Source organism: Prorops nasuta, unplaced genomic scaffold (assembly GCF_024137725.1).
Source record: "Prorops nasuta isolate Cenicafe-Biocafe unplaced genomic scaffold, Cenicafe_Pnas_1.2 PNAS00011, whole genome shotgun sequence".
NCBI lineage: Eukaryota > Metazoa > Arthropoda > Insecta > Hymenoptera > Bethylidae > Prorops > Prorops nasuta.
The window spans coordinates 5,848,382-5,860,696 of record NW_027116808.1 but is presented as its reverse complement, the minus strand read 5'-3'; the positions used below and the strand labels follow the sequence as shown (position 1 = coordinate 5,860,696).

General features: G+C 29.0%; 2 protein-coding genes across 2 annotated transcripts; one reads left to right on the top strand and one right to left on the bottom strand.

Annotated features, from left to right (window-relative positions):
- Nucleotides 1-918: 918 nt before the first annotated feature.
- LOC136777287 (reticulocyte-binding protein homolog 1-like) lies at nucleotides 919-3,424 on the bottom strand. The gene is made up of 4 exons (XM_066733454.1): nucleotides 3,188-3,424; nucleotides 2,720-2,839; nucleotides 1,262-2,555; nucleotides 919-1,205 (listed from the first exon to the last, which is right to left on the bottom strand). Exons 1-4 carry the CDS (start codon nucleotides 3,422-3,424, stop codon nucleotides 919-921), a joined length of 1,938 nt encoding a protein of 645 aa, XP_066589551.1.
- Nucleotides 3,425-6,785: 3,361 nt separating this feature from the next.
- On the top strand, nucleotides 6,786-8,502 carry LOC136777286 (E3 SUMO-protein ligase ZBED1-like). The gene is made up of 4 exons (XM_066733453.1): nucleotides 6,786-6,932; nucleotides 7,006-7,165; nucleotides 7,240-8,441; nucleotides 8,494-8,502. Exons 1-4 carry the CDS (start codon nucleotides 6,786-6,788, stop codon nucleotides 8,500-8,502), a joined length of 1,518 nt encoding a protein of 505 aa, XP_066589550.1.
- The last annotated feature ends 3,813 nt before the right edge of the window (nucleotides 8,503-12,315 follow it).

Sequence of the window (12,315 nt, the reverse complement as noted above, 5' to 3'; positions counted from 1 at the left end):
TTGTGAATTGTTCATAATACGAAGCAGACTGCAACATTTTTGTTAACAGAGCCGGATTCTGGTTTTTATTTTCATTATTTTTATCTGGAAATTCATCTGAATCATCTAGATTATCTGGATTATCTAAATTTTTATAATACTTTAAATCATGAGACGAAAATTTGTCTGGATCGTCTGGATCATCAGGATCATCACAGTTATCGCTTTTAATTTGAAATTCGGTATCCTGTAAATCAGGAGTTGATAGCAATTTTCGAGGAGATTCTGGAATAATTATTTCCTCATATATTGGATTATTGTCTTTTAACCATAATGAGGCATTCCAAACCTTTTTTATATAAACCAAATTTTCCCATACTACTTTTGATTTGGTTGGAATTCCCCGTACCATAATATATAATTCGTGGTTTAAATTAATTGGATTTTTGGACGGACAAATTTTCTTTAAAGTTTCTTCAGTAGGCAGAAGTAAGTGAAACGTTCTACCTTTAACTTTTGGCACTATATGCTTAAATGGTAGCTTTTTATTCGCTACTGTTCCCATTTTGACAACTGTCTGAAATGCCTTTGCTCTTTGAATAAGTAATCGCTCATAATCATTTAAAAATTCGATTTCCTCAGGTACTTGGCGTACATCCAATTTGTTTAAGATACAAGTAGGGGGCATTATATTTTGTTTAAATTTTGTAGTACAATATATACAAATAAAACAGTTTTCATTTTTTTTTATATTTTATGTGATCCAATAAATTACTCCAAAATTTAGCGGAGTGATTTTTTTCAATAATTTAATCATTTTTCCCTGTTTCTCGAAACAAAGTTTTTCACAAGAAATACAGGGTAATTTAGGTAAATCCATAAATTTTTTTGTGAAAGCTTTAAAGGCTAATTGGTATATTGATTGTATGTCATCTTCAATCAAACATATTTCAGGAATACCTTGTTTATAAATATCAAGTGCATTTTTTGAGCTTCTTCCCCTATTTCATTAAGCTTAACGACAACATTTTTGTCGAAAGCATCATCTATTCGACGTATATTTTTATCCATATTCATTAAATCATAAATTAATCGTTTTATATATCTTATTTCAATGAAATGTGATGATAATATTTCAATGATAAGAAATTTAGATTTACAATTATTATAATCTATATAACAAATGTGTGGATGACCCAATTTTCCACCTTGTTCTTGATATTCATCTGTATTAAGCATTTGCGCATCTTATTGAAAAACTGACGTACATTTCTTAATGTACAGTTTAACAAATCTTGATAAAATCCTTTTAGAATATTAAACATCTTAAGATCTCTTATCTTACGTAAGGAACTGCACTCCCATATTTTTTTATTTTTATTTTTCTCATTTATTCCTATAAGTGGTAAAATATTCATAGCTTTACCGTCAATATTGATAACAATAGGATTTTTATCACTGTAAGGCAGATAAGCAGTTTCATAGAAATATGGTTCTGAAGAAGGAATATGCCTTGACTTACCACATAAGGCAATAGGAATATTTTCGACACTCTCATTCTCTTTTAATTCATTATATCGCGTTATTGATATTTCTGCTTTCTGCTTAGCTTGTTTTAAAACTTTCTGCATATGAGTAATATGAGTTTTCCTAATATACATACACCATTTGACTATACGCTGAGCCTGTAGTCTACATTCGGTTATTGACGGTATGCCGACATCTTTGGTAATATTTACAATATATTTTTCGACATTTTGTTTCATTTTAATGGTATTATTAGCAACAATAATATTTTTGTATTTAGAAACAATATTTGTAGCTGTATTTATATTTAATTTTGAATTAAATTGATCTTCCAATGATTTTCGCTTTTTTATAAAATCGAGTATGGCTTGTCTGTTTCTTTTATAATAATCTTTCTTTTTCGAAAGTATCTTATTCTTATATTTATGATAATATGTTTTGTGCTTAATCTTTTTTTCTGTAGAGTCTAACATGGCTTTTTTCTTTTTCTCACGATAACGTCTCTTTTTTAACAGTATTTTGTCCTTATGATTTTCATAATAACTTTTATGTTTTTTCGTTCTTTTTATTTTATGAATTGAATCATCAGAACTTTTATCGCTTACTTGCTCCTTGGAACGTTTTAACTGAATATTCTTTTTATTTGTATTTCTTATATTATCTGTCTTGTAATTTTGAGAGACATTAATTGCTGATACGTCAACCGACAATATATTATTCGATTTAAATTGTTTCTTATTAGATGTTTCTTGTTCTGTAAGATCTAGTATATTTTGTTTATTTTTGTGACAGCGATCTTTCTTTTTCAATAGTATTTCATCCTTATGTTTTTCATAATAATTTTTATTTTTTTTCATTCTTTTTATTTTAGGCGTCGAATCGTCAGAACTTTTATCGCTTATTTTCTCCTTTGGACGTTTTAATTGAATATTCGATTGATTTGTATTTTGCATATTTTCTTGGCTGTAATAAGCAGAGACAATAATTGCTGATGCATCAACCGATAATATATTATCTGATTTAAATTGATTTTTATCAGATTTTTCTTGCTGTGTGGAATCTAATATGAATTGTTTATTTGTCTTATAACGATTTTTTTTTTCGACAGTATTTTATCCTTATGTTTTTCGTAATAGACTTTATTTATATTTCTTTCTTTAGAAATTGATTCATTGAAAGTTTTATCACTTTCTTTATCCTTTGAATTATTTACCTGAATTGTTGAATCGTTAATAATTATAGCTCTCTTTGTTGGTAATACAGTATCATTATTGCTTTGGGTTCTTATTAATGCCTTTTTTGGATCTGCTAAATTTTGAACTTTTTGCAGTTGCTCAAAAGAAATAATATTAATTTTGTCATCGGGGCGTATAATAATTGGAAAATGTTACAGTTGATTTGTTTCAAATATATGAATCAAATGTTGACGCATAAATTTATGATCATACAATATCTGATCAGGTTCTTTTCCATATAAAAGCGATATAGCAAAGGCAATTGCAAATACTCCACAATTATTAGAGTTAGGCTGGTATTGCACTAACGGAAATTGAACCTTGTTTTTATAAAAATTATAAAATGGAAATAATTTTTCCAAAAATATTTTATGATGTTCATGTAGCTGTTTATAATTTAATGAATCATAAATAAAAATATCTTTACCATTATAAAATGAACATACCCAATTTCCATCTATATTTGTATTTAATTTTTGTGAACTATGAAGTATTTGAATATGTTTATTACCCAAAGATACCGGTTCTATTGTGCCGGGTAGCTGTATTCTCCACGTATTACGTGGCTTGTAATTAGAGCAAGCTTCTAAAAGCAATGCAAAATAATCCATATGTCCATCTGTCAACCATTCTCTTCTCCGAATAATATCAATCTCGTGAGAGGATAATTGGTGCAATGCCATTTTTCTATAATAAATAGAAAAAAATATGAAGGCCTTCAAACAACTACCGGAAGGAAGTGATATAATAGTGGGAACTGCCGTGGGTAGCGCTCAAATGAAATTCTGTTTTTTCAGAGCAGCTAATAATCTGGTCAATGCTGCTTTCAATGAGTATATAATACTTAAAATAGCAAAAAAAATACTTTTTTGGATAGGATGGGGGAATAGGAAATAGACCCAAATGCTTTCCTTAGGTAATCTGAAAAAAAGTATATATTTAACTCAGGGAAATTAAATACATTTAAAATTTTTGTAAATTATTTTTATTAAATATTTTTATATACAATTGATTTATATTATTTGTACTAAAATAATATTCCAACTAATAAAATTTTATTTTAATAACCACAAACTATTCGCAGTTTTAACGATAAAATTAGTGTAATGAAGAATATTAATGTTAAACAAAAAATTTGTTCTTTGTTATACTTAATTTCTGTTTTATTTGTATAAACATGGTATTCTAACTAATGAATTTCCTGATTTATAAGTTGAAAGAAAGAAAAAACCTAGCAAAAGTAGGACTCGAAATTTATACAAAACGTAATTAATGATCGGCATATATGGCGTCCGTCGATGCATTTAGAAACGGCCTTTTAGAGCACCTTACTATCAGTAACTCAAGACGGGAAAGAATGAGTTAGCATACATTTTTTATTTATAACTTTTTATTTTATTAGTCTAAAATGTATGCTAACTCACGCTTTCCATCTTAAGTACAGTTGAGCCCAATAATCTGGCGTCGTGGCGAGGGGAAGTTAGAATCACATGGGCGAGGAGATTTCTAGGGAGTTTGTCTGTAGCTGTCAAATGGCGCGATTAACCCTCAATTTTGTATCATCAACAAAAATAATATTTTCGGAAAACGATTGCGGAAAAGAGGAAAGGATTTTAATAAATAACAGAGAAGACAAATTATATCAGATGGGTATAAATTAATAAAAAAAAATGAAAATTATTGTGAATTTTTAAGAAAATATACTTTGTGGTTATTTTATTTCTGTTACAGGCAATATCCTATTCTTCATGAGTTTAAATCACAGGAAAGAAATACTTAAAGACCAATGAATGAAAAAGGACTGATTTATAAAGCATTTCTGTGTGGCCCAGTCATTTCTATATTTGTGACATAATGTTGTAATAACGAATGTGTCAGCGATTACTGTGTATACAAAAAAATTTTATTACAAAATAATAATAATGTATGATAATGTTTTTATTCCTATTATTATAAATTAAAGCTAGTTCAATTAAAATTTATTATTTTAATTTTTTCCTTAACCACACATAAATTCTATACGTACATTGTAATTACATACTCTTGTAGAATCTATCTTTAAGCTATCCTAACAAAATTGTAACTATTTTGAATCTACATGTCATAACTATTTGCTTCAATGATTTTTATTATTCAATGTGAGACAAATTGCGGAGAGGTTCTGCAAATTTCTTATGAGTCTATCACAGCCTTCGACATATTACCTTGTATGATATTTATATGGCTCCTTTGCACTATTTTCTTCTAGTCTATAACATAACAATAATTTTATTATCATTTTTAAATACACGCAGATAAGATGATTATGCTGATATGTAATTAATTTTATAAATATTGGAATGATTGTTAAACCATTGTCTTATTATATTTGAAAAATGGGCATTTGAATGATGCTATTTAAATTGGGCCTCTCTGCTGTGAGATATGCTCTCATAATACTTAGATAGATAAAGTTCCTTAAAAGTTATGTGTATAATACTGAGTTCATCTTATTTTTTAGCTTCAAGTAGTTTTCCAACAACGTGTTTGAATATACATTTTGAATATAGAATACTCTTCTTTCCTTACTCTTATTATAATGTTGTCAGGATTGATAGAAAGATATGTAAATCATCTGAATATGATAGGCTATAAACATGGCGACTGGATAAATTAAGTTTTTGGGATAGATAAGTTTCATGAACAAATAAGAATAATAAAATAAGTATTGCATATTGGGAATTGATATCCAAATATGTAGCTGGAAAATATAATTTGAAGATGAAAACAAGATGAACTCAGCAGTACATATGAACGTATTGGTCGACAATATCGTCTCAAATGGAAGGGAAAGATATCATGTGGATGAGGTGCGAAACATATTTAGGTACAATAAGTCCAGTGTCCATTCTTCAAATTTAATACAGTAATAGTTTACCAATCATCCTAATTATTATAAAAACAATTAGACAGCACAATAAGCATATCTGAGCATATTTGAAAATATCTAGAGAATTATTGGTATATGTGTTGAAAACTAGAAGGAACAATCAAGGCAAATAAATGTCATACGAGATGTGGAAACATGTGACTGATCAATAAGAAATTAGCAGAACCTCTATGCAATTTGTCTTACATTGATCGAATAATAAAAATCATTGCAACAAACAATTATGCTCTACAAATATTAAATTATGGTAATTTTATTAGTAATTTAAAGAATATATGACTAATATGAGAATATGCAATTACGTACTATGTGTATATAGAATTTGGATTAAGGAAAGAAATATAAATAATAGGTTAATTGAACTAGTTTTAATTTATAAAAGTAGCAATCAAAACATTATCGTATATCATTACTAATTTACAATAAAACTTGGTTGTATATACACCAATCGCTTACACATTCACTGTTATCAAGAGACACGGTAGTGTCTCGACGGCAAGTACATAAAAGTAGGTATAGACGGTAGTGATGCTCAAACTATATCGATACATCGATATATCGATATTTTTTCTTCGATATTTAGATATATTGTATCAATCTTTAGGTGTTCGATATGTTGGTGTATCGATACTGTGCGTAGCAATATTTCGCGGTAATTTTAATGGAGCTACTACTTAAAGTTAACCTTTCATTTCAGCATTATTAGCATTTTCTGTTATCATTTTATGATTGTATTATATTATATAATAACGCATATTCAATTTTTTATATATTATTCGCTTAATCTAAATAAGGTATAATACAAATATAATTCATGGAATTATTCATAAAAATACTAATATCCATTCCACAGTAATTTATTTTATTTTCATTAATTTTTCAGCAACCTTAAGATACATAAAATTTCGAATCTTTTGAAGTACCAGCTAATTCCTCTCATCAGTACGCAATTTTCCCATGTTTCCTACCATTATCACTTAATATTTATGTTAAATTTATTTTTTATTTGGTATAACTCTTATCATAAACAATGTACTTTTACAGTGCCACCGAAGAGCTTTGTATGGAAACACTTCATTAAAACCCCCACGGGAGGCAAATGCAAAATCTGTAATATGGATGTGAAAGGAAATAGTAATACGACTAATATGAAGTTTCATTTAAAAAGAGCCCATGCGGATTTAAATCTGTTGTTGGTGGATGGCGTGGATGCAGGTTTGACTTCTAATAAAACCAATGTATTACCAGGAAATATAAGAATGGTTTGTATTTACCGTATATTTTATATCTTATAATTTGCAATTGTATTCTATTTACTAGATTATTTTACTGTAGCCTAGAAGTGATAGTTGTGAGGAAGCCTGTGATGATCCCAATTACATTACTGATGAGGTAAATTTAACTAGATCTTTATCATCTTCGTCATTGGAAAGTGTAATTGTAAGTAAGCAGCCAAGGATTGATTATACTTTACTCAAGCAGAACTCTTATCAAGGTAAAATTGAAGTGGTAAAATCTTTAAACATGTAATTTAAATGTATGTTAAATATAAGAAACTTTTATTTGAAGCTGGCGGTCAAAAGGCAACACAGATAACAAATTGTTTGGTATATATGATTGCCAAAGACAACATGCCTTATCAGACTGTAGAGAAGATCGGATTTCAAACATTTGTTAAGACTCTATGTCCTTTATACAATATTCCTAGCAGGGCCACTATAACTAGACTTATTGAAGAGAAATACTTAAAACTATCAGAATCAATAAAACTGCAGTTGCATAAAACGGAAAATCTTTCGCTCACCACAGACATTTGGACGGATACATTAAATGTGAAAAGCTTTTTGGGATTAACATGCCATTATATTCATAATGATAAGCATAAATCAGTAGCTCTGGGAGTTACTGAATTAAATGATGCTCATACTTCTGATAACATACGAATTTGGCTATTAAGTGTGATAGATGAGTGGAAAATTTGTCTTAGTAGCATTGTTACGATTGTCTCAGATAATGGAGCAAATATTAAAAAAGCAATAAGAGATGGATTTGGAGCTAAGAAGCAACTTTCCTGTTTTGCTCACACGATAAATTTAATACCATCAAAAGTATTAGAAGATGGCCAGATAAACTACGTGTACAAAAAAGTGAAATCCATTATTACTTATATTAAGAAGTCAGTTATTGCTATGGATTCTTTACGCGCCATATCGAATTTAAAACTTATTCAGTCTGTTGACACCCGTTGGAATTCGGCTCACGATATGCTCGAAAAATTTGTAGAGCTATCTGATAAAATTGGAACAATACTATTAAAATTTCCTGCTGCTCCAAGTATGATCCACGCAAAAGAATTACAAACTTTAATAGAATTTATTGAACTCTTAAAGCCTTTTAAAGAAGCAACAAAAATTATATCAGGCGAATATTACCTAACAGCCAGTAAGGTCATACCAATTATTAGCACATTGCGAATAGCAATAAATAAATTAGAGCCTGCAACCGAAGAAGGGAATGAAATGAAACAACAGCTGCTAGAACAATTTTATTTCAGATTTAAAAATTTAGAAGAAGAAACTATTTTAGCATTTTGTACAGTTTTAGATCCTAGATTTAAACTAATTCATTTTACAGATGCAAAAGCTCGCTTCAATATCCAAAGCCAGTTAGAAACAGCTTTAAATAATGCAGTTTCAATTGCGGAAAATGATGAAACTTCTCCCACACCTCAGTTTAACAATAATAACTTCTGGGCCTATCATGAAACCTTGGTACACGAAATAAAATCAAAGGAGCCGAAAAATAAGTTAAATCAGATTTCAGATGAAATAAGGTTTTATCTTAATCAGCCACCTAGTCCAATGGATGCATGCCCAATAGATTATTGGAAGAATGACAATTCAATCTTAAATAAATTGGGTAGGAAATATTTAAGTGTAGTAGCATCTTCAGTTCCATGCGAAAGGCTATTTTCTAAGGCTGGAAGGATAGTTACCGAGAGCAGAAACCGTTTAAGCAGCGATCATTTGCAGCAACTATTGTTTTTGGGCTCTTTGTCTTTAGAAGATTGGATGCTATAACTCAAGAGGTGGGTATTTACTTTTAGTTTATATACTTACTTTATTTTGATAACAGCGATACTTATCATATACTATTTTCAGTTAAATAATCATACAAGGAGATGTAGAAGAAACACATATGCCACTACCACCTGGGCTACAAAAACTCTTATTATCAAACCAACTAGGAGATTACGGGTATCAACCTACAGTCTACAACATAATTCTTCACTACGTAGGAGTATATTTTTTGACGAGACAATGTAGAATCAAAGTTTTTAGGTTTATAGGTATCAAAGGCTATGTTAGTAAAATTAGTTCAGTCAGAAAAGATTAATGTACTATTAACTCAATTTACAATGGTTTACTTTGTGATATCTTTTGTATATGAAATATTAGCATGTTAGCATTCTTTTTAACCCGTTTCGTACGAAAACGCCAGTCTCGGTACACTCGTCTTTAAGAGATTGTAGGAAATGTTATAGCCATCAGAAAAAATTCAGGCATATATGATTTTATAGTTTGAAATTTGCCCTTTCTGATGGTAAAATCTAAATTGTCATAAAATATAGTTAACCATGAGAAAACTTTGTTTAAATGCAAAAAAACCATGATTTTTTCACTCTTTTTTTTTCATCGAGTTTTTGAAGATTTTTCTTTTGACCAATCGACTTGGAACCTTTTTAACCGGTGACATAAATGTACGAGGAAAAAGAATACATAATTCAACATTCGATTTTTTATTTCGGTATTCTCGTAATGGCGTCCAAACCGCAAAATTTTGGTCAATAGTTCATGAATTTTTTACACGAAAATTACGAACTTATCGGCAAAGTACCAAGAGGGAAAAAGTTCTTAAAATCATTAAAAAAATATATTAGAATTTTTTCGGCAAGTTTCGTTTAAATTTTTTTATTTACAAAGAGCAAAATTTTTGCAAAATCAAAAAATCGCTCAAAACGCTTCAAAAAAATCTACGGTTAACAGACGATTTAATAAGAAAATAATAAGAATAAGATGTTTTCAAAATTGGTAAGAGAATAAATGAGAATTTTTTTTGAAGCGTTTTAAGCGATTTTTCGATTTTGCAAAAATTTTGCTCTTTGTAAATAAAAAAATTTAAACGAAACCTGCTGAAAAAAATTCTAATATATTTTTTAAATAATTTTAAGAACTTTTTCCCTCTTGGTACTTTGCCGATAAGTTCGTAATTTTCGTGTAAAAAATTCATGAACTATTGACCAAAATTTTGCGGTTTGGACGCCATTACGAGAATACCGAAACAAAAAATCGAATGTTGAATTATGTATTCTTTTTCCTCGTACATTTATGCCACCGGTTAAAAAGGTTCCAAGTCGATTGGTCAAAAGAAAAATCTTCAAAAACTCGATGAAAAAAAAAGAGTGAAAAAATCATGGTTTTTTTTGCATTTAAACAAAGTTTTCTCATGGTTAACTATATTTTATGACAATTTAGATTTTACCATCAGAAAGGGCAAGTTTGAAACTATAAAATCATATATGTCTGAATTTTTTCTGATGGCTATAACATTTCCTACAATCTCTTAAAGACGAGTGTACCGAGTCTGGCGTTTTCGTACGAAACGGGTTAATATAAAATATATATAATTTAATGTTATCCAGTTTAAATATATGTAATTTCTTACATAGTGCAAATAAACAAAAAAAAAATGTTAAACTAAACTTTAGTTATGTAACATAAAATTCAAATCCCACCAGCGAACATTTTATTATTTTAAAAAGTAATTTGTTAATTAATTATTAAGTATATTAAAAATACAAACAACTTTACTTATTTATAATGAGCTAGCAATTACTTTTAAAAATAAAAAAAAATCTATGGTAGGATGCGATCCCTCGACCTCAAGATTATCAGCTTAAGCCTTTACAACTTAACCCATACTACGATACACAGATGCAATTATCTAAGAAGTTATATTTAAGTTGTTGCAAGGTTGGGGTTTTAAAATTAAATTAACGTTGAGAAGTAACAATTTATTTATTTATTAAATTGCTTATTTTATTTAATTTAACAATTTTGTAATATTATCGTAAACATACATATGTATATTGATAAAAATCAATTTACCAATAAATTTTTGTATCGATAAGATAAGTTTTCAATACGTCTGTCCTATCACAGTAAGCGAACGTACTGCAGATTGCACAAGATTAACATAGATATTTGCAATTATATGATGATGTTTACTAGGAATTAGTTGAAAATAAACGCTACAATTTATATACCTGTAAGAACGTGTTTACTTGTGTGTCAACGCTTAGCGCAACGAGCAAGAGTCTAGGCTTCAAATCGCGGGGCCCGAGTTAGACTCCCGTTATAGAAACTATTTTTTTTTTTAATGGTAAATAATCAGTTGATTTGAAAGCTTAAATCAACTTTAATCTTTACTATTAATGACAATTAAAATAAACAATTAAACTAAAGATCAATTTTAAAGAGCACTTGTTATTCAGAAGTAAACTTTATTTAAGGCATTTGTAAGTTAGTCGTACATAGGGATTAAAATTTGTGTTTCCTTTTATGCTTTTTAACACTCCTCCTAGCATAATAATCAAATAATTATTTAATTTTATTTCTAACTTTCAAAAACATGTTTAAGTTTGGCGCCCTCTCTTTTCTGTAAGACCTAACCTTCTTTGACTCTTTCTCTGAATAGTACGATATCGATACTTGATATTTGTCATATCGATACAACGAGTTCGATATCTTTATTGCATCGATAATTTATGTTATGATACGTATCGATACGAAATATCGATACAATTGGAAAATTTTGACATCACTAGATAGACGTGTCTATACCGCCGTCGAGGCACTACTGTATCTTATACAGCAAGTTTGGCTGTCTCAATTTTTAAATAGATTTCTCTCCGTAAATGGAACACTGTCATGATTTCAGTAAAACTTTTCTTGAAATGGTTTGGAACAAGCTTTTATTTGAGCCCATAAACATCAAAATTGGTTCACGCAATCCAGAGATCTCATAATCTGTTAGCTATATATATAACGAATTTAATTTCTTTCTGTCATCTTCTTCTCCAGCCAGAATGTATGTCTCGGGCTGAAGTTAATCGCTAAAGAAAATGACGTAATTTTTACAAACGCGACGTCTAAATAATCGATATAATCGATAACTAATATGGCGACTACTGTTAGCTGTCAATTGAATGTCAATTGAATTGTAAGGTTTACCGGTATAACCTTAATATTTTTATAAAAATGAATTGGCTGTAATGATAGTGTAATAACGTAATATAATCAAAACTACGGATAATTTAAGGGAAAAACATGAAGGAGCCAGCAAGATTATCAGTTAAGTCACATTGTATTCAAAAATATGTATAAAATTTAATGTTCGGTGGTACTTTGTGGGATTTTTTTTATTGCAGGTTATATAAAATATTCCTTATATGTATATTCCTTGTATGCAGCTCTGATTTGAAGTCTTACCAATGCCAAATGCTCTAACAATTCTTGGAAATATCCTGTTATTGAAGAATGTAGATTGAGGAAGATTGTAAATGAAACAGAGAAGGATGAGGTT

Excerpts from the sequence above, each read along its gene's own strand:
- LOC136777287 (XM_066733454.1), bottom strand. The coding sequence starts at position 3,424 with ATGGCATTGCACCAATTATCCTCTCACGAGATTGATATTATTCGGAGA. Across the intron at positions 2,840-3,187 it reads CAAATATAGATGGAAATTGG|CAACTGCAAAAAGTTCAAAA; the intron begins GTATGTTCATTT and ends ATTTCTTTTGAG. Across the intron at positions 2,556-2,719 it reads TTAACGATTCAACAATTCAG|CAAGAAAAATCTGATAAAAA; the intron begins GTAAATAATTCA and ends GATTCCACACAG.
- LOC136777286 (XM_066733453.1), top strand. The coding sequence starts at position 6,786 with ATGGATGTGAAAGGAAATAGTAATACGACTAATATGAAGTTTCATTTA. Across the intron at positions 6,933-7,005 it reads TACCAGGAAATATAAGAATG|CCTAGAAGTGATAGTTGTGA; the intron begins GTTTGTATTTAC and ends ATTTTACTGTAG. Across the intron at positions 7,166-7,239 it reads CAAGCAGAACTCTTATCAAG|CTGGCGGTCAAAAGGCAACA; the intron begins GTAAAATTGAAG and ends TTTTATTTGAAG.